Source organism: Pristiophorus japonicus, chromosome 27 (assembly GCF_044704955.1).
Source record: "Pristiophorus japonicus isolate sPriJap1 chromosome 27, sPriJap1.hap1, whole genome shotgun sequence".
NCBI classification, from domain to species: Eukaryota; Metazoa; Chordata; class Chondrichthyes; family Pristiophoridae; genus Pristiophorus; species Pristiophorus japonicus.
Window position 1 is genome coordinate 2655785 of NC_092003.1, and position 21997 is coordinate 2677781.

Genomic DNA, 21997 nt, shown 5'->3' on the forward strand with positions numbered 1-21997 from the left:
TACCAATTAATTAAACGCTCGGATCACGGTCTGTTTCGGTCGCTTGCAGAATTTATGGATTTCCTGTAACTACCTGTTTACTACAGACCGGACTTACCCCCTCCACCTCCAGTATAGCTACCGTGCCCCAACTCACTCCCCCCTCTCCGTCTGTCTCTCCCTCCCCCCCCTCTCGCCCCTCCCTCCCCCCTCGCCCCTCCCTCCCCCTCTCGCCCCTCCCTCCCCCTCTCGCCCCTCCCTCCCCCTCTCGCCCCTCCCCCCCTCGCCCCCTCGCCCCTTCCTCCCTCCCCTCGCCCCTTCCTTCCTCCCTCCCCCCTCGCCCCTTCCTCCCTCCCCCCCTCTCACCCCTCCCTCCCCCCTCGCCCCTCCCTCCCCCCTCTCGCCCCTCCCTCCCCTTCTCGCCCCTCCCTCCCCCTCTCGCCCCTCCCTCCCCCTCTCGCCCCTCCCCCCTCCCTCGCCCCTCCCCCCTCCCTCGCCCCTCCCCCCTCCCTCGCCCCTCCCCTCCCTCGCCCCTCCCCCCTCCCTCGCCCCTCCCCCTCCCTCGCCCCTCCCCCTCCCTCGCCCCTCCCCTCCCTCGCCCCTCCACCCCTCCCCCCTCCCTCGCCCCTCCCCCCCTCCCTCGCCCCCCCCCCCTCCCTCGCCCCTCCCTCCCTCCCTCGCCCCTCCCTCCCCTCCCTCGCCCCTCCCTCCCCTCCCTCGCCCCTCCCTCCCTCCCTCGCCCCTCCCTCCCTCCTCGCCCCTCCCTCCCCTCCCTCGCCCCTCCCTCCCCTCCCTCGCCCCTCCCTCCCCTCCCTCGCCCCTCCCTCCCCTCCCTCGCCCCTCCCTCCCCTCCCTCGCCCCTCCCTCCCCTCCCTCGCCCCTCCCTCCCTCCCTCGCCCCTCCCTCCCCTCCCTCGCCCCTCCCTCGCCCCTCCCTCCCCTCCCTCGCCCTCCCCTCCCCTCCCTCGCCCCTCCCTCCCCTCCCTCGCCCCTCCCTCCCCTCCCTCGCCCCTCCCTCCCCTCCCTCGCCCCTCCCTCCCCTCCCTCGCCCCTCCCTCCCCTCCCTCGCCCCTCCCTCCCCTCGCCCCTCCCTCCCCTCCCTCCCCTCCCTCGCCCCTCCCTCCCCCTCTCACCCACTCCCTCCCCCTCCCCCTCCTCCCTCCCCCCTCCCTCCCTCCCCCCTCCCTCCCTCCCCCTCCCCCCTCCCTCCCTCCCCCCCTCCCCCCCCTCCCCCCCTCCCCCCTCCCCCTCCCCCCCCTCCCTCCCTCCCCCCCTCCCTCCCTCCCTCCCCCCTCCCTCCCTCCCCCCCTCCCTCCCTCCCCCCTCCCTCCCCCCTCCCCCCTCCCTCCCTCCCCCCTCCCCCCTCCCTCCCCCCTCCCCCCTCCCTCCCTCCCCCCTCCCTCCCTCCCTCCCTCCCCCCTCCCTCCCTCCCTCCCTCCCCCCTCCCTCCCTCCCTCCCTCCCCCCTCCCTCCCTCCCTCCCTCCCCCTCTCACCCACTTCTCCCCCCCCCCTCACCCACTTCTCCCCCCCCCCCCCCCCCGGGCCGTCTCTCTCGGTGTATAATGTATATAATAGAGCTCCGACTCTCAGGACGGTTTATTTGTGTTTTCGATATCTTTGCATTTCGAGTTTGTGTCCAGATCCACACATCTTTCTTTTTGTAAACACACACACACACGCAGCCCGGTTTCCCGCAGTTATGACGGGCGCTCGTTCCCGGTTATCATGGTTTTGGAAACGTGTGGCTTTATAGTACGGAAATAAAGTCTGTCGTGGATCTGTTTTCTGAACACGGTCTCGGTCTGTCCCTTACACCGAAGCTCACCCACAAACACTCTGCTCCGACGGCAGTGAACGGGGAGATCGGCTGATTTCGGAGGAGCCGCTACAATCGGGAATGATCCTCAGCGTGATCCTGGAGTACGGGCAGATTCCCGTCCCCTACCACAGGCTCGAGCCTCCTGCTGGACTGGGGGGGGGGCTGGAGGTAAGATCGCTACCGAGCACGCAGACCGAGACTACAAGGAGTCCCACTACAGTGACCTGAGTCTCATTAGCCAGGCCGACATTCTCCATTGCAACACCGAGAGAGCGCCGTACTGCGCTGTCGGTGGGGCGGTACTGAGGGAGTGCCGCACTGTCGGTGGGGCGGTACTGAGGGAGTGCTGCACTGTCGGAGGGGCAGTCCTGAGGGAGTGCCGCACTGTCGGAGGTGCAGTACTGAGGGAGCGCCGCACTGTCGGAGGGGCAGTACTGAGGGAGCGCTGCACTGTCGGAGGGGCAGGACTGAGGGAGCGCCGCACTGTCGGAGGGGCAGTACTGAGGGAGCGCCGCACTGTCGGAGGGGCAGGACTGAGGGAGCGCCGCACTGTCGGAGGGGCAGTAGTGAGGGAGCGCCGTACTGTCGGAGGGGCAGTACTGAGGGAGCGCCGCACTGTCGGAGGTGCCGTCTTTCGGATGAGACTTTAAACCGAGGCCCCGTCTGCCCTCTCGGGTGGATGTAAAAGATCCCGGGGCCACTATTGGAAGAAGAGCAGGGGGCGTTCTCCCCGGTGTCCTGGGGCCAATATTTATCCCTCGACCAACATCACTAAAACAGATGATCTGGGTCATTATCACATCGCTGTGTGTGGGAGCTTGCTGTGGGCTAATTGCCGTTTCCCACATTGCAACAGTGAGCGCACTCCGATAGTACTTCATTGGCTGTGAGGCGCTTTGGGACGTCCGGTGGTTGTGAAAGGCGCTATATAAATGCAAGTCTTTCAAGGTTTCTTGCTGAAGTTGCAGTTGTGATACCTGGACACTAGATGGTGGTGTCGCTCCATCGATGGGGCCACTCAGTTAACTGGTCTCGATCAGGTTCCCAATTCCAGGTGTGGGAGGAAGATTACTTGCTGCTGCTCCCAGCTCTGTTAGGGCTGTAACTCCCCTGCTCCCCTCCCTGGCTGCGATCACACCCCCCAACAACCGCCACCCCTCGCGGTCTTAGGGCGAAATTCTCAGGGATCATAAATCGTAGCAATCACAGCAACAGGAGGAGGCCATTCAGCCCCTCGAGCCTGTTACACAGGAACAGGAGGAGGCCATTCAGCCCCTCGAGCCTGTTACACAGGAACAGGAGGAGGCCATTCAGCCCCTCGAGCCTGTTACACAGGAACAGGAGGAGGCCGTTCAGCCCCTCGAGCCTGTTACATTAGGAACAGGAGGAGGCCATTCAGCCCCTCGAGCCTGTTACATTAGGAACAGGAGGAGGCCATTCAGCCCCTCGAGCCTGTTACATTAGGAACAGGAGGAGACCATTCAGCCCCTCGAGCCTGTTAGATTAGGAACAGGAGGAGGCCATTCAGTCCCTCGAGCCTGTTATTTTAGCAACATGAGGAGCCCATTCAGTCCCTCGAGCCTGTTACATTAGGAACAGGAGGAGGCCATTCAGCCCCTCGAGCCTGTTACATTAGGAACAGGAGGAGGCCGTTCAGCCCCTCGAGCCTGTTACATTAGGAACAGGAGGAGGCCGTTCAGCCCCTCGAGCCTGTTACACAGGAACAGGAGGAGGCCATTCAGCCCCTCGTGCCTGTTGCACAGGATCAGGAGGAGGCCATTCAGCCCCTCGAGCTTGTTCCATCATTCAATCAGATCACGGCTGATCTGCGACCAAACTGCATATACCCGCCTTTCCCCCGTATCCCTTAATTCCCCTAGAGTCCAAAAATCTCCCGATCTCGGCCTCGAAGACTGAGCCTCCCACAGCCCTCTGGGGCAGAGAATTCCAAAGATTCACCCCCCTCTGAGTGAAATCCCTCCTCATCTCCGTCCTAAATGGCCGAGCCCTTATCCTGAGACTGTGAGCCCTGGTTCTAGACTCCCCAGCCCCGGGGGGAAACACCCTCCCTGCATCTACCCTGTCAAGCCCTGTAAGTATTGTGTGTGTTTCAATGGGATCCCCTCTCATTCTTCTAAACTCCAGAGAATATCGGCCCAGTCTGCTCAATCTCTTACCTGTTCCTCTTAATATCTTGAAAACTTTGATAAAGTCACCCCTTAACCTTCTAAATTCTAGGGAACACAATCCTAGTTTGTGTAATATCAGACAGTCACTGATAAACCCAACGGGGAATTCAGGAGAAACTTCTTTACCCCGAGAGCGGTGAGAATGTGGAACTCGCTGCCACAGGGAGGGGTTGAGGTGAATAGTATCGATGTGTTTAAGGGGAGGCTGGATAAACACACGGGGGAGAGAGGGATAGAAGGATGGGGGGAGATGGAGAGGGGTGGGAGGGGACTGGTGTGGAGCATAAACCCCGGCACGGAGCGGTGGGGCATTAACCCCGGCACGGAGCGGTGGGACATAAATGCCGGCACGGAGCAGATAAAAAAAGACTTGGATTTATATAGCGCCTTTCACAACCACCGGACATCTCAAAGCGTTTTACAGCCAATTAAGTACTTTTGGAGTGTAGTCACTGTTGTAATGTGGGAAATGCGGTAGCCAATTTGCGCACAGCAAGCTCCCACTGCGACGTGACAATGACCCACATCATCTGTTTTAGTGATGTTGGTCAAGGGATAAATATTGGCCCCAGGACACGGGGGAGAACTTCTTCAAAATATTGGCCGTGGGATCTTTAAGTCCACCTGAGAGGGCAGACAGGGCCTTGGTTTAACCTCTCATTGAAAGATGGCATCTCCGACAGTGTGGTGCTCCCTCAGTACTGCCCCTCCGACAGTGTGGCGTTCCCTCAGTACCGCCCCTCCGACAGTGCGGCGCTCCCTCAGTACTGCCCCTCCGACAGTGCGGCACTCCCTCAGTACCGCCCCTCCAACAGTGAGGCGCTCCTTCAGTACTGCCCCTCCGACAGTGCGGCGCTCCCTCAGTACTGCCCCTCCGACAGTGCAGCGCTCCCTCAGTACCGCCCCTCCGACAGTGCGGCGCTCCCTCAGTACTGCCCCTCCGACAGTGCAGCGCTCCCTCAGTACCGCCCCTCCGACAGTGCGGCACTCCCTCAGTACTGCCCCTCCGACAGTGCGGCACTCCCTCAGTACTGCCCCTCCGACAGTGCGGCGCTCCCTCAGTACTGCCCCTCCGACAGTGCGGCGCTCCCTCAGTACTGCACTGGGAGTGCCAGCCTGGATTTATGTGCTCAAGTCCCTGGAGTGGGACTTGAACCCACAACCTTCTGACTCAGAGGGGAGAGTGACCCAGTGAGCCAGGGCTGACATGGTGATGGGCCAAATGGCCTTTATATGAACAATTAAAAGGAATGGGGTAAACGGCAGTCCATCTCCTGGCCCCCGCCCTGCCCCCGGGAAATTGCTACAAGCCTGGACTGACTTGAGCCACGTGTGTAATAAGCTGCAAAGAACTCGCCCAGGATCTCACTGAATTGTGGAGCAGGCTCGAGGGGCCGAATGGCTGATTCCTGCTCCTAATTCTCATGTTCTCAGAAAACAACCGGAGGCAGAGAGGATTCAACCTCGCAGGGAAATCAGCCAGGGTCCCTGTCCCTGATTGCTGCCCGGAGACCCTGCCTCGCTGGACAGTGAAGGTGGCTGGGCAGGTTGCGAAAGGCTTGTGGGATCCTGGGCTTCATAAATAGAAGCATCGAGTTCAAGTGTGGGAATTATGATGAACCTGTATAAAGCACTGGTTCGATCCCAACTGCAGAATTGGGTCCAATTCTGGGTACCGCACTCTCATCGTCATCACAGGCAGTCCCTCGGAATCGAGGAAGACTTGCTTCCACTCTTAACACGAGTCCTTAGGTGGCTGAACAGTCCAATACGGGAGCCACAGTCCCTGTCACAGGTGGGACAGACAGTGGTTGAGGGAAGGGGAGGGTGGGACTGGTTTGCCACACGCTCCTTCCGCTGCCTGCGCTTGGTCTCTGCACGCTCTCGGCGACGAGACTCGAGGTGCTCAGCGCCCTCCCGGATGCACTTCCTCCACTTAGGGCGGTCTTTGGCCAGGGTTTCCCAGCTGGTGGTGGGTGTCACACTCTACCAAGGAGGCTTTGAGGGTGGTCCCTATAACGTTTCCTCTGCCCACCTTTGGCTCGTTTACCGCGAAGGAGCTCCGCTTAAAGCACTTGCCTCGGGAGTCTCATATCTGGCATGCAAACTCTGTGGCCCCCTGCCCATAGCTGATCGAGTGTGGTCAGTGCTTCAGTACTGGGGATGTTGACCTGGACGAGTCCCCTGGGAGGACCGCACTTTCGGGAGGATGTCGAGGCCTGGAGAGGGTGCGGGGGGAGAGTGACCAGAACGGTCCCGGGGGGATGAGGGACTTCAGTGACGTGGGGAGACTGGAGAAGCCGGGGTTGTTCTCCTTGGAGCAGAGAAGGTTAAGGGGGAGATTTGATCGAGGTGTTCACAATCACGGTGGGGGGGGTTCTGGTCAGAGTAGAGAGAGAGAGACTGTTCCCATTGGTGGAAGGGTGGAGAACCAGAGGGACACAGATTGAAGGCGATTGGCAGAAGAACCAAAGGCGACTCGAGGGAAAGGGTTTTTACGCAGCGAGTGGTTAGGATCTGGAATGCACTGCCTGAGAGGGTGGGGGAGACAGACTCAATCGCGGCTTTCAAAATGGAGTTGGATAAGTATCTGAAGGGTAAAACATTTTCAGGGATATGGGGAACGAGCGGGGGAGTGGGACTGGCTGAGAGTCGGTTCGGGCTCGAGGGGCCGAATGGCCCCCTGCCGTGCTGTAACCCTTTCTGTGACAGAATCTGCAACGCCTCCCTTGGCCGAATAGCTCACTGTCCAGGCTCGCAGATGGAGAATGGCTTCTTTTGGGGAGGGGGTGGGGTGAGATTCTGGAGGGTGGCCGGTGCCCGTGGGACCCCCAAAGCCAGTGGGGGGTGGGGGGCTGGTGATGGGAATGAAGGAAATTGTTTAAAAATAAAACGTTGCCTCCTGCTCGCACTCGCGGTCGATGTTTATCCGAGATCCCAGTTGTTTTTCTTTCCCCGGCTTTGATGAATTATTTTATGTTTATGGTTGCGGCGCCCGCCCGCCTGCCTTTTGTCCTCCCCTCTCTCTGCAAATTAAAATGAGGAAGTTGCGGATTGGGTCAGGATGTTACGTGTCGCTGTGAATTTTTAAGCAGTTTGCAATCATATCCGGACCTTGAGCAAGAGAGAGGAAAAAAAAAGAAGGGGGAAAGGGTTTCAGTAGCAGCAGGAAAACTAAATAGCTATTCTTTCACAAAAACCCTAACCTGGAAAGGTTTGCAAAACATGGACAGTCGAGGGACAAAGGTGATCGTGTGTGACAATGGGACTGGGGTAAGAGAACCGATGCATCAGGAAGCAGGGCTGGGTGTGGAGAGAGAGAGAGAGAAAATAAATAAATAGCCCTGATCTTGTGTGAGCAAAGACCTGCGAGAGAATGGGTCACACTGGAGACAGAGAGAAAGATGCTTCTTGTGAATTCCTTTGCAACATTTTGGTTTGCAAAACCTGTGTTGCAACAGAAAGAAATACTTTTATTCTCTGTGCGCGATTGAATGGGGTGGAAGTCCGCGCAGAGAGATATATTGAATGCGTCCAGTGCTTTGGCAACAGGATTTTGGGAGAGATGATCTGTGTGTCTCTGTCTGTGTGTGTGTCCCTGTCTCTGTCTGTGTCTGTCTGTGTGTGTGTGTGTCTCTCTCTCTCTCGCTCTCTCTCTCTATGTCTCTGTGTGTGTCTCTCTCTCTGTCTGTCTTTGTGTGTGTCTGTGTGTGTGTCTCTCTCTCTCTCTGTCTTTGTGTGTGTCTGTGTGTGTGTCTCTCTCTCTCTCTGTCTATGTCTGTCTGTGTGTCTATGTCTCTGTGTGGTGTTTGTGTGTGTGTGTGTGTTGGGGGGGGGGGGCGGCAAGAGATGAAATTCACTCTCCTTCAGCAGAATTTATAGCAAGTCAATTTCATTCAGTTTCCAACTGTTGCAGGGGAGTTTCAGGGAGCGAGTTGGAGCGATGGAATGTTTCCCAAGGGGAGAAAATCTGTGAATGGATTCAGTATCTGTGTGTGTGAGAGAGAGAGAGAGAGAGAGGGCATTTTATTCCTCATATTGCACTGTCTTCGTTCAGGTGGGTGGGTGAGGGAGGGAGGGAGGGAGGGAGGGGTGAAGATACTTACCTCACTCTTCAACGCGAGAGCCAGCATGGAGAGGTTGGGGGGGATATTTGGCCATGTTGTGCATCACCCCCCATACTTTCCCACAAGGGAGGGCATCCGGGGATAGAGCCACTGGGCGATGATCAGGGAGGGGGGGGTGGGTGGCTGGGTGATTTTGCCACGCCCCATAACCCCTCGCCCCTGACAATATTCCAGGGAACTGAATCCCACTGCAGTCCATCAAACTCTGGGATTGGCAACTCAGTCCCAACTGACGAGGGAGGGGGGGGATAAGAATCAGCCAGGGGGTTAAGCACCTGATTATATAGTGACCCCCCCTCTCTCTGCCCTCGCATATGTGTTGGCTGTGATGCACTCCACAGTCAAATATCCATTGCCACACTGCCTCTTCCCCCAAGAAGTTGGGCGTGGCAGGGGGCCAATTGACAATTTCAAGGCTGCGATAGCTATCGAGTGAAGTGGCACGCAGCCAGGTGGATGTAGTTAAATACAGATCAGCTGCGATCTGATTGAATGGCGGAGCAGGCTCGAGGGGCTGAATGGCCTCCTGTTCCTAATGTAACAGGCTCGAGGGGCTGAACGGCCTCCTGTTCCTAATGTAACAGGCTCGAGGGGCTGAATGGCCTCCTCCTGTTCCTAATGTAACAGGCTCGAGGGGCTGAACGGCCTCCTGTTCCTAATGTAACAGGCTCGAGGGGCTGAACGGCCTCCTCCTGTTCCTAATGTAACAGGCCCGAGGGGCTGAACGGCCTCCTCCTGTTCCTAATGTAACAGGCTCGAGGGGCTGAACGGCCTCCTCCTGTTCCTAATGTAACAGGCTCGAGGGGCTGAACGGCCTCCTCCTGTTCCTAATGTAACAGGCTCGAGGGGCTGAACGGCCTCCTCCTGTTCCTAATGTAACAGGCTCGAGGGGCTGAACAGCCTCCTCCTGTTCCTAATGTAACAGGCTCGAGGGGCTGAACGGCCTCCTCCTGTTCCTAATGTAACAGGCTCGAGGGGCTGAATGGCCTCCTGTTCCTAATGTAACAGGCTCGAGGGGCTGAATGGCCTCCTGTTCCTAATGTAACAGGCTCGAGGGGCTGAACGGCCTCCTCCTGTTCCTAATGTAACAGGCTCGAGGGGCTGAATGGCCTCCTCCTGTTCCTAATGTAACAGGCTCAAGGGGCTGAATGGCCTTCCTCCTGTTCCTAATGCAACAGGCTCGAGGGGCTGAATGGCCTCCTCCTGTTCCTAATGTAACAGGCTCGAGGGGCTGAATGGCCTCCTGTTCCTAATGTAACAGGCTCGAGGGGCTGAACGGCCTCCTCCTGTTCCTAATGTAACAGGCTCGAGGGGCTGAATGGCCTCCTGTTCCTAATGTAACAGGCTCGAGGGGCTGAATGGCCTCCTGTTCCTAATGTAACAGGCTCGAGGGGCTGAACGGCCTCCTCCTGTTCCTAATGTAACAGGCTCGAGGGGCTGAATGGCCTCCTCCTGTTCCTAATGTAACAGGCTCAAGGGGCTGAATGGCCTTCCTCCTGTTCCTAATGCAACAGGCTCGAGGGGCTGAATGGCCTCCTCCTGTTCCTAATGTAACAGGCTCGAGGGGCTGAACGGCCTCCTCCTGTTCCTAATGTAACAGACTCGAGGGGCTGAATGGCCTCCTCCTGTTCCTAATGTAACAGGCTCGAGGGGCTGAATGGCCTCCTCCTATTCCTAATGTAACAGGCTCGAGGGGCTGAATGGCCTCCTCCTGTTCCTGTGTGCATGAGAAGATACTGGAGGGTGGATACTCCAGTGAGAGTCAGCGGATTTTGGGAGAGGGTTTGGGTTTGAACTGGAGTTACACAGTGTTCGACTCATCCGAAACTCAGCTGTCCCATATCCTAACTCGCACCGAGTCCCGCTCACCCATCACCCCCTAATCTGGGACCTCAATCTCCTGATCCTCCTGAGTCTCCCCATCCCTGAGATGTCCGCTCTACGGTTAAACCTTCTCTCTGGGAAACAGAATGCTAAATGCCTCGAATTCACTGAACCACCACATCCTGCATTTATATAGCGCCTTCAACGTAGTGAAACATTCCCGGGGTGCTTCACAGGGGCGTAAATCAGAGACACTCTGACCCCGAGCCACACAGGGAGATATTGGGACAGGCGACCAAAAGCTGGGTCAGAGAGGTCGGTTTTACGGAGCGTCTTAAAGGAGGAGAGAGAGGCGGAGAGGTTTAGGGAGGGAGTTCCGGAGCTTGGGGCCCAGGCAGCTGAAGGCACGGCCACCGATGGTGGAGAGATGGGAATCGGGGGATGGGCAAGAGGGCAGAATTGGAGGAGTGCAGAGATCTCGGAGGGGTGTAGGGGCCGGAGGGGGTTACAGAGATAGGGAGGGGTGTAGGGGCTGGAGGAGGTTACAGAGATTGGGAGGGATGTAGGGGACTGGAGGAAGTTAGAGATGGGGAGGGGTGTAGGGGCTGGAGGGAGTTACAGAGATAGGGAGGGGTGTAGGGTCTGGAGGAGGTTATAGAGATAGGGAGGGGTGTAGGGCCTGGAGGTGGTTACAGAGATAGGGAGGGGTGTAGGGGCTGGAGGAAGTTACAGAGATAGGGAGGGGTGTAGGGTCTGGAGGGGGTTACAGAGATAGGGAGGGGTGTAGGGGCTGGAGGAGGTTACAGAGATAGGGAGGGGTGTAGGGGCTGGAGGGAGTTACAGAGATAGGGAGGGGTGTAGGGGCTGGAGGGAGTTACAGAGATAGGGAGGGGTGTAGGGGCTGGAGGAAGTTACAGAGATAGGGAGGGGTGTAGGGGCTGGAGGGGGTTACAGAGATAGGGAGGGGTGTAGGGGCTGGAGGGGGTTACAGAGATAGGGAGGGGTGTAGGGGGTTACAGAGATAGGGAGGGGTATAGGGGCTGGTGGGAGTTACAGAGATAGGGAGGGGTGTAGGGTCTGGAGGGGGTTACAGAGATAGGGAAGGGTGTAGGGGCTGGTGGGAGTTACAGAGATAGGGAGGGGTGTAGGGGCTGGTGGGAGTTACAAAGATAGGGAGGGGTGTAGGGGCTGGTGGGAGTTACAGAGATAGGGAGGGGTGTAGGGGGTTACAGAGATAGGGAGGGGTGTAGGGGCTGGTGGGAGTTACAGAGATAGGGAGGGGTGTAGGGGATGGTGGGCGTTACAGAGATAGGGAGGGGTGTAGGGGCTGGTGGGAGTTACAGAGATAGGGAGGGGTGTAGGGGCTGGAGGGAGTTACAGAGATAGGGAGGGGTGTAGGGGCTGGAGGAAGTTACAGAGATAGGGAGGGGTGTAGGGGCTGGAGGAGGTTACAGAGATAGGGAGGGGTGTAGGGGCTGGAGGAAGTTACAGAGATAGGGAGGGGTGTAGGGGTTGGAGGAGGTTACAGAGATAGGGAGGGGTGTCGGGGCTGGAGGAGGTTACAGAGATTGGGAGGGGTGTAGGGGCTGGAGGGGGTTACAGAGATAGGGAGGGGTGTAGGGGCTGGAGGGGGTTACAGAGATAGGGCGGGGTGTAGGGGCTGGAGGGGGTTACAGAGATAGGGAGGGGCGTAGGGGCTGGAGGAGGTTACAGAGATAGGGAGGGGTGTAGGGGCTGGAGGGGGTTACAGAGATAGGGAGGGGTGCAGGGGTGGAGGGGGTTACAGAGATAGGAAGGGGTGTAGGGGCTGGAGGAGGTTACAGAGATAAGGAGGGGTGTAGGGTCTGGAGGGGGTTACAGAGATAGGGAGGGGTGTAGGGGCTGGAAGAGGTTACAGAGATAGGGAGGGGTGTAGGGGCTGTAGGAGGTTACAGAGATAGGGAGGGGTGTAGGGGCTGGAGGAAGTTACAGATATAGGGAGGGGTGTAGGGGCTGGAGGAGGTTACAGAGATGGGGAGGGGTGTAGGGGCTGGAGGAGGTTACAGAGATAGGGAGGGGTGTAGGGGCTGGTGGGAGTTACAGAGATAGGGAGGGGTGTAGGGTCTGGAGGGGGTTACAGAGATAGGGAGGGGTGTAGGGTCTGGAGGGGGTTACAGAGATAGGAAGGGGTGTAGGGGCTGGAGGAGGTTACAGAGATAGGGAGGGGTGTAGGGTCTGGAGGGGGTTACAGAGATAGGAAGGGGTGTAGGGGTGGAGGAGGTTACAGAGATAGGGAGGGGTGTAGGGGCTGGTGGGAGTTACAGAGATAGGGAGGGGTGTAGGGTCTGGAGGGGGTTACAGAGATAGGAAGGGGTGTAGGGGCTGGAGGAGGTTACAGAGATAGGGAAGGGGTGTAGGGGCTGGAGGGGGTTACAGAGATAGGGAGGGGTGTAGGGGCTGGAGGGGGTTACAGAGATAGGAAGGGGTGTAGGGGCTGGAGGAGGTTACAGAGATAGGGAGGGGGTAGGGGCTGGAGGAGGTTACAGAGATAGGGAGGGGTGTAGGGGCTGGAGGGGGTTACAGAGATAGGGAGGGGTGTAGGGGCTGGAGGGGGTTACAGAGATAGGGAAGGGGGGGGCGAGGGGGTTACAGAGATAGGGAGGGGTGTAGGGGCTGGAGGGGGTTACAGAGATAGGGAAGGGGGGGCGAGGGGGTTACAGAGATAGGGAGGGGTGTAGGGGCTGGAGGAGGTTACAGAGATAGGGAGGGGTGTAGGGGCTAGAGGAGGTTACAGGGATAGGGAGGGGTGTAGGGGCTGGAGGGGGTTACAGAGATAGGGAGGGAGGGGCGAGGAGGGATTTGAACACAAGGATGGAGAATTTTAAAACCGAGGCGTTGCCGGACAGGGAGCATTACTGTGTGTGGGAGCTTGCTGTGCGCAAATTGGCTGCCGCGATTCCCACATTACAACAGTGACCACACTCCAAAAGTATTTTATTGGCTGTGAGGCGCTTTGGGACGTCCCGAGATGGTGAATGGCAGTGGAGAAATGTGAGTTACATAAGAACATAAGAAATAGGAGCAGGAGTCGGCCATTCGGCCCCTCGAGCCTGCTCCGCCATTTAATACGATCATGGCTGATCCGATCATGGACCCAGCTCCACTTCCCTGCCCGCTCCCCATAACCCTTCACTCCCTTATCGCTCAAAAATCTGTCTATCTCCACCTTAAATATATTCAATGTCCCGGCCTCCACAGCTCTCTGGGGCAGCGAATTCCACAGATTTACAACCCTCTGAGAGAAGAAATTCCTCCTCATCTCAGTTTTAAATGGGCGGCCCCTTATTCTCAGACTATGCCCCCTAGTTCTAGTCTCCCCCACGAGGGGAAACAGCCTCTCTGCATCGACCCTGAGTTCGAGCTAGCAATGGGTGGGGGGGGGGGGAGTGAGACTTATTGGGTCGGTCTGTCCCAGAGCCGGCACAGCACGGGCTCCATGGGCCCAATGGCCTCTCGTGTCAGCTCTCTGTGCAGGCAAGTAGTTCCTGAGTGTAACGGAACTCGGCAATGTGCAGTTTCTGAGAAGGGGGTGAGGAACTGTGCATAACTGACGTATCTGTTGCCTCGGGGTGGTTTAGCCACCTTCCTCAATCCAAAATGGGGAAGCTAAGGGATTGCGAACTGGGCACTGAACGGTTTATCGAGAGGTCAAGGGTCACTCCTGAGGGTCTGACCGTTACTCTGTATCTCACCCCGTGCTGTACCTGCCCTGGGAGTGTTTGATGGGACAGTGCAGAGGGAGCTTTACTCTGTATCTAACCCCCTGTACCTGCCCTGGGAGTGTTTGATGGGACAGTGTAGAGGGAGCTTTACTCTGTATCTAACCCCCTGTACCTGCCCTGGGAGTGTTTGATGGGACAGTGTAGAGGGAGCTTTACTCTGTATCTAAACCCGTGCTGTACCTGCCCTGGGAGTGTTTGATGGGACAGTGTAGAGGGAGCTTTACTCTGTATCTCACCCCGTGCTGTACCTGCCCTGGGAGTGTTTGATGGGACAGTGTAGAGGGAGCTTTACTCTGTATCTAAACCCGTGCTGTACCTGCCCTGGGAGTGTTTGATGGGACAGTGTAGAGGGAGCTTTACTCTGTATCAAACCCCCTGTACCTGCCCTGGGAGTATTTGATGGGACAGTGTAGAGGGTGCTTTACTCTGTATCTAACCCCCTGTACCTCTGCCCTGGGAGTGTTTAATGGGACAGTGTAGAGGGAGCTTTACTCTGTATCTAACCCCCTGTACCTGCCCTGGGAGTGTTTGATGGGACAGTGTAGAGGGAGCTTTACTCTGTATCTAACCCCCTGTACCTGCCCTGGGAGTGTTTGATGGGACAGTGTAGAGGGAGCTTTACTCTGTATCTAACCCCGTGCTGTACTGGCCCCTCGGGTGGACATTGTTTACGCGCACGGTTCTGACCAGGAGCTGGGTGGAAGGTGACCTTGTTGTGCCGAGTGTGAGTTCGGGGACTGTTTGCACACTTGCCGTACCTGGCCCGAGGCATTGCACTCTCGCACGTTTCAACACAAGCTCTTGTTTTTAAAGGGAAGTGCTGCTTCTCAGCAATTGGTGCAATATTCTGTCTGCTTAAAGATAGAAGCACAGTTTCCCATTTATATAGCGCCTATCACCAACAGACGTCCCACAGCGCCTCACAGCCAATGAAGTACTATCGGAGTGCGCTCACTGTTGTAATGTGGGAAACGCCAATTTGCGCACAGCAAGCTCCCACACACAGCGATGTGATAATGACCCAGATCATCTGTTTTAGTGATGTTGGTCGAGGGATAAATATTGGCCCCAGGACACCGGGGAGAACTCCCCCTGCTCTTCTTCCAATAGTGGCCCCGGGATCTTTTACATCCACCCGAGAGGGCAGACGGGGCCTCGGTTTAACGTCTCATCCGAGAGACGGCCCCTCCGACAGTGCGGCACTCCCTCAGTACTGCCCCTCCGACAGTGCGGTGCTCTCTCAGCACTGCCCCTCCGACAGTGCGGCCCTCCCTCAGTACTGCCCCTCCGACAGTGCGGCGCTCTCTCAGCACTGCCCCTCCAACAGTGCGGTGCTCCATCAGTACTGCCCCTCCGACAGTGTGGCGTTCCCTCAGCACTGCCCCTCCGACAGTGCGGCGCTCCCTCAGTACTGCCCCTCCGACAGTGCGGCGCTCCCTCAGTACTGAACCTCCGACAGTGCGGCGCTCCCTCAGTACTGCCCCTCCGACAGTGCGGCGCTCCCTCAGTACTGCCCCTCCGACAGTGCAGGGCTCCCTCAGTACTGCCCCTCCGACAGTACGGCGCTCCCTCAGTACTGCCCCTCCGACAGTGCGGCGCTCCCTCAGTACCGCACCTCCGACAGTGCGGCGCTCCCTCAGTACCGCCCCTCCGACAGTACGGCGCTCCCTCAGTACTGGCACTGGGGGAGTGTTGGGCCTAGATTATGGGGCTCGAGTCTGTGGTGTGGGGGCTTTGAATCCACAAGGCCAGAGTGAGGTGCGGGGGGGGCAGTGGGAGGGGGAGTGAGAGACGAGGTTGCCTGTTGCGAGCGAGGATTGTGACTTGTCGTTGGACCGAGGCTGGGAGAGACGCTGGTTGTGGTGTCTGAGTCTGGAATGTTGACAAGTCTGGGCCCAACCTCGGCCTACATTGCTCCCAGCCACACATTCCTGAGTGGGGAGGGTTGGAGAAGCTCAACTCCATCCCTCCCCTCCCCGCCCCACTCAACGCGGGCTGCGTGAACCCATCCCGTCCCAGATACCTTCCCTCTCACGTGGATTGTGTCCCCTTTGTTGTTGTTCGCTGTTTTAAATCTTCGGCCCAAAGACACAGGAACAGGAGGAGGCCATTCAGCCCCTCGAGCCTGTTACATTAGGAACAGGAGGAGGCCATTCAGTCCCTCGAGCCTGTTACATTAGGAACAGGAGGAGGCCATTCAGCCCCTCGAGCCTGTTACACAGGAACAGGAGGTGGCCATTCAGCCCCTCGAGCCTGTTACATTAGGAACAGGAGGAGGCCATTCAGTCCCTCGAGCCTGTTACATTAGGAACGGGAGGAGGCCATTCAGCCCCTCGAGCCTGTTACATTAGGAACAGGAGGAGGCCATTCAGTCCCTCGAGCCTGTTACATTAGGAAAAGGAGGAGGCCATTCAGCCCCTCGAGCCTGTTACATTAGGAACAGGAGGAGGCCATTCAGCCCCACGAGCCTGTTACACAGGAACAGGAGGAGGCCATTCAGCCCCTCGAGCCTGTTACATTAGGAACAGGAGGAGGCCATTCAGCCCCTCGAGCCTGTTACATTAGAAACAGGAGGCAGCCATTTAGCCCCTCGAGCCTGTTACACAGGAACAGGAGGAGGCCATTCAGCCCCTCGAGCCTGTTACATTAGGAACAGGAGGAGGCCATTCAGCCCCTCGAGCCTGTTACATTAGGAGCAGGAGGAGGCCCATTCAGCCCCTCGAGCCTGTTACATTAGAAACAGGAGGAGGCCAGTCAGTCCCTCGAGCCTGTTACATTAGGAACAGGAGGAGGCCATTCAGCCCCTCGAGCCTGTTACATTAGGAACAGGAGGAGGCCATTCAGCCCCTCGAGCCTTTTACATTAGGAACAGGAGGAGGCCATTCAGCCCCTCGAGCCTGTTACATTAGGAACAGGAGGAGGCCATTCAGCCCCTCGAGCCTGTTACACAGGAACAGGAGGTGGCCATTCAGCCCCTCGAGCCTGTTACACAGGAACAGGAGGTGGCCATTCAGCCCCTCGAGCCTGTTACATTAGGAACAGGAGGAGGCCATTCAGCCCCTCGAGCCTGTTACACAGGAACAGGAGGTGGCCATTCAGCCCCTCGAGCCTGTTACATTAGGAACAGGAGGAGGCCATTCAGTCCCTCGAGCCTGTTACATTAGGAACAGGAGGTGGCCATTCAGCCCCTCGAGCCTGTTACACAGGAACAGGAGGTGGCCATTCAGCCCCTCGAGCCTGTTACATTAGGAACAGGAGGAGGCCATTCAGTCCCTCGAGCCTGTTACATTAGGAACAGGAGGAGGCCATTCAGCCCCTCGAGCCTGTTACATTAGGAACAGGAGGAGGCCATTCAGCCCTTCGAGCCTGTTGCATTAGGAACAGGAGGAGGCCATTCAGCCCCTCGAGCCTGTTACATTAGGAACAGGAGGAGGCCATTCAGTCCCTCGAGCCTGTTACATGAGGAACAGGAGGAGGCCATTCAGCCCCTCGAGCCTGTTACATTAGGAACAGGAGGAGGCCATTCAGCCCCTCGAGCCTGTTACATTAGGAACAGGAGGAGGCCATTCAGCTCCTCGAGCCTGTTACATTAGGAACAGGAGGGAGGCCATTCAGCCCCTCGAGCCTGTTACACAGGAACAGAAGGAGGCCATTCAGCCCCTCGAGCCTGTTACATTAGGAACAGGAGGAGGCCATTCAGCCCCTCGAGTCTGTTACATTAGGAACAGGAGGCAGCCATTCAGCCCCTCGAGCCTGTTACATTAGGAATAGGAGGAGGCCATTCAGCCCCTCGAGCCTGTTACATTAGAAACTGGAGGAGGCCATTCAGCCCCACGAGCCTGTTACCTTAGGAACAGGAGGAGGCCATTCAGCCCCTCGAGCCTGTTACATGAGGAACAGGAGGAGGCCATTCAGCCCCTCGAGCCTGTTACACAGGAACAGGAGGAGGCCATTCAGCTCCTCGAGCCTGTTACACAGGAACAGGAGGAGGCCATTCAGCCCCTCGAGCCTGTTACACAGGAACAGGAGGAGGCCATTCAGCTCCTCGAGCCTGTTACATTAGGAACAGGAGGAGGCCATTCAGCCCTTCGAGCCTGTTGCATTAGGAACAGGAGGAGGCCATTCAGCCCCTCGAGCCTGTTACATTAGGAACAGGAGGAGGCCATTCAGCTCCTCGAGCCTGTTAGATTAGAAACCGGAGGATGCCATTCAGCCCCTCGAGCCTGTTATGTTAGGAACAGGAGGAGGCCATTCAGCCCCTCGAGCCTGTTACATTAGGAACAGGAGGAGGCCGTTCAGCCCCTCGAGCCTGTTACACAGGAACATGTGGAGGCCATTCAGCCCCTCGAGCCTGTTACACAGGAACAGGAGGAGGCCATTCAGCCCCTCGAGCCTGTTACATTAGGAACAGGAGGAGGCCGTTCAGCCCCTCGTGCCTGTTACACAGGAACATGTGGAGGCCATTCAGCTCCTCGAGCCTGTTACATTAGGAACAGGAGGAGGCCGTTCAGCCCCTCGAGCCTGTTACACAGGAACATGTGGAGGCCATTCAGCCCCTCGAGCCTGTTACATTAGGAACAGGAGGAGGCCATTCAACCCCTCGAGCCTGTTATATTAGGAACAGGAGGAGGCCATTCAACCCCTCAAGCCTGTTACATTAGGAACAGGAGGAGGCCATTCAACCCCTCAAGCCTGTTAAATTAGGAACAGGAGGAGGCCCATTCAGCCCCTCGAGTCTGTTACATTAGGAACAGGAGGAGGCCATTCAGCCCCTCGAGCCTGTTACACAGGAACAGGAGGAGGCCATTCAGCTCCTCGAGCCTGTTACATTAGGAACAGGAGGAGGCCATTCAGCCCTTCGAGCCTGTTGCATTAGGAACAGGAGGAGGCCATTCAGCCCCGCGAGCCTGTTACATTAGGAACAGGAGGAGGCCATTCAGCCCTTCGAGCCTGTTACATTAGAAACCGGAGGATGCCATTCAGCCCCTCGAGCCTGTTATGTTAGGAACAGGAGGAGGCCATTCAGCCCCTCGAGCCTGTTACACAGGAACAGGAGGTGGCCATTCAGCCCCTCGAGCCTGTTACATTAGGAACAGGAGGAGGCCATTCAGTCCCTCGAGCCTGTTACATTAGGAACGGGAGGAGGCCATTCAGCCCCTCGAGCCTGTTACATTAGGAACAGGAGGAGGCCATTCAGTCCCTCGAGCCTGTTACATTAGGAAAAGGAGGAGGCCATTCAGCCCCTCGCGCCTGTTACATTAGGAACAGGAGGAGGCCATTCAGCCCCTCGAGCCTGTTACACAGGAACAGGAGGAGGCCATTCAGCCCCTCGAGCCTGTTACATTAGGAACAGGAGGAGGCCATTCAGCCCCTCGAGCCTGTTACATTAGGAACAGGAGGCAGCCATTCAGCCCCTCGAGCCTGTTACACAGGAACAGGAGGAGGCCATTCAGCCCCTCGAGCCTGTTACATTAGGAACAGGAGGAGGCCATTCAGCCCCTCGAGCCTGTTACATTAGGAACAGGAGGAGGCCATTCAGCCCCTCGAGCCTGTTACACAGGAACAGGAGGTGGCCATTCAGCCCCTCGAGCCTGTTACATTAGGAACAGGAGGAGGCCATTCAGCCCCTCGAGCCTGTTACACAGGAACAGGAGGTGGCCATTCAGCCCCTCGAGCCTGTTACATTAGGAACAGGAGGAGGCCATTCAGTCCCTCGAGCCTGTTACATTAGGAACAGGAGGAGGCCATTCAGCCCCTCGAGCCTGTTACATTAGGAACAGGAGGTGGCCATTCAGCCCCTCGAGCCTGTTACACAGGAACAGGAGGTGGCCATTCAGCCCCTCGAGCCTGTTACATTAGGAACAGGAGGAGGCCATTCAGTCCCTCGAGCCTGTTACATTAGGAACAGGAGGAGGCCATTCAGCCCCTCGAGCCTGTTACATTAGGAACAGGAGGAGGCCATTCAGCCCTTCGAGCCTGTTGCATTAGGAACAGGAGGAGGCCATTCAGCCCCTCGAGCCTGTTACATTAGGAACAGGAGGAGGCCATTCAGTCCCTCGAGCCTGTTACATTAGGAACAGGAGGAGGCCATTCAGCCCCTCGAGCCTGTTACATTAGGAACAGGAGGAGGCCATTCAGCCCCTCGAGCCTGTTACATTAGGAACAGGAGGAGGCCATTCAGCTCCTCGAGCCTGTTACATTAGGAACAGGAGGGAGGCCATTCAGCCCCTCGAGCCTGTTACACAGGAACAGAAGGAGGCCATTCAGCCCCTCGAGCCTGTTACATTAGGAACAGGAGGAGGCCATTCAGCCCCTCGAGTCTGTTACATTAGGAACAGGAGGCAGCCATTCAGCCCCTCGAGCCTGTTACATTAGGAATAGGAGGAGGCCATTCAGCCCCTCGAGCCTGTTACATTAGAAACTGGAGGAGGCCATTCAGCCCCACGAGCCTGTTACCTTAGGAACAGGAGGAGGCCATTCAGCCCCTCGAGCCTGTTACATGAGGAACAGGAGGAGGCCATTCAGCCCGTCGAGCCTGTTACACAGGAACAGGAGGAGGCCATTCAGCTCCGCGAGCCTGTTACACAGGAACAGGAGGAGGCCATTCAGCCCCTCGAGCCTGTTACACAGGAACAGGAGGAGGCCATTCAGCTCCTCGAGCCTGTTACATTAGGAACAGGAGGAGGCCATTCAGCCCTTCGAGCCTGTTGCATTAGGAACAGGAGGAGGCCATTCAGCCCCTCGAGCCTGTTACATTAGGAACAGGAGGAGGCCATTCAGCCCCTCGAGCCTGTTACATTAGGAACAGGAGGAGGCCGTTCAGCCCCTCGAGCCTGTTACACAGGAACATGTGGAGGCCATTCAGCCCCTCGAGCCTGTTACACAGGAACAGGAGGAGGCCATTCAGCCCTTCGAGCCTGTTGCATTAGGAACAGGAGGAGGCCATTCAGCCCCGCGAGCCTGTTGCATTAGGAACAGGAGGAGGCCATTCAGCCCCGCGTGCCTGTTACATTAGAAACCGGAGGATGCCATTCAGCCCCTCGAGCCTGTTATGTTAGGAACAGGAGGAGGCCGTTCAGCCCCTCGAGCCTGTTACACAGGAACATGTGGAGGCCATTCAGCCCCTCGAGCCTGTTACACAGGAACAGGAGGAGGCCATTCAGCCCTTCGAGCCTGTTGCATTAGGAACAGGAGGAGGCCATTCAGCCCCGCGAGCCTGTTGCATTAGGAACAGGAGGAGGCCATTCAGCCCCGCGTGCCTGTTACATTAGAAACCGGAGGAGGCCATTCAGCCCCTCGAGCCTGTTACATTAGGAACAGGAGGAGGCCGTTCAGCCCCTCGAGCCTGTTACACAGGAACATGTGGAGGCCATTCAGCCCCTCGAGCCTGTTACACAGGAACAGGAGGAGGCCATTCAGCCCCTCGAGCCTGTTACATTAGGAACAGGAGGAGGCCATTCAGCCCCTCGAGCCTGTTACACAGGAACATGTGGAGGCCATTCAGCCCCTCGAGCCTGTTACACAGGAACAGGAGGAGGCCATTCAGCCCCTCGAGCCTGTTACACAGGAACAGGAGGAGGCCATTCAGCCTCTCGAGCCTGTTACATTAGGAACAGGAGGAGGCCATTCAACCCCTCAAGCCTGTTACATTAGGAACAGGAGGAGGCCATTCAGCCCCTCGAGCCTGTTACATTAGGAACAGGAGGAGGCCATTCAACCCCTCAAGCCTGTTACATTAGGAACAGGAGGAGGCCATTCAACCCCTCAAGCCTGTTACATTAGGAACAGGAGGAGGCCCATTCAGCCCCTCGAGCCTGTTACATTAGGAACAGGAGGAGGCCATTCAGCCCCTCGAGCCTGTTACACAGGAACAGGAGAAGGCCATTCAGCCCCTCGAGCCTTTTACATTAGGAACAGGAGGCAGCCATTCAGCCCCTCGAGCCTGTTACACAGGAACAGGAGGAGGCCATTCAGCCCCTCGAGCCTGTTACATTAGGAACAGGAGGAGGCCATTCAACCCCTCAAGCCTGTTACATTAGGAACAGGAGGAGGCCATTCAGCCACTCGAGCCTGTTACATTAGGAACAGGAGGAGGCCATTCAGCCCCTCGAGCCTTTTACATTAGGAACAGGAGGAGGCCATTCAGCTCCTCGAGCCTGTTACATTAGGAACAGGAGAAGGCCATTCAGCTCCTCGAGCCTGTTACATTAGGAACAGGAGGTGGCCATTCAGCCCCTCGAGCCTGTTACATTAGGAACAGGAGGAGGCCATTCAGCCCCTTGAGCCTGTTACATTAGG

At 57.4% G+C, this 21997-nt stretch overlaps 1 protein-coding gene across 1 annotated transcript in view; it reads left to right on the plus strand.

The window, feature by feature from the left end:
- Positions 1-7075: 7075 nt before the first annotated feature.
- The window catches only part of LOC139239522 (actin-related protein 2-like), a 143522-nt gene continuing 128600 nt past the window's right edge, over positions 7076-21997 (plus strand). The window contains exon 1 of the mRNA XM_070868328.1: positions 7076-7260. Coding sequence (XP_070724429.1) covers positions 7213-7260 — 48 coding nt within the window. The 5' untranslated portion in view covers positions 7076-7212. The remainder of the gene's footprint in view (positions 7261-21997) is intronic.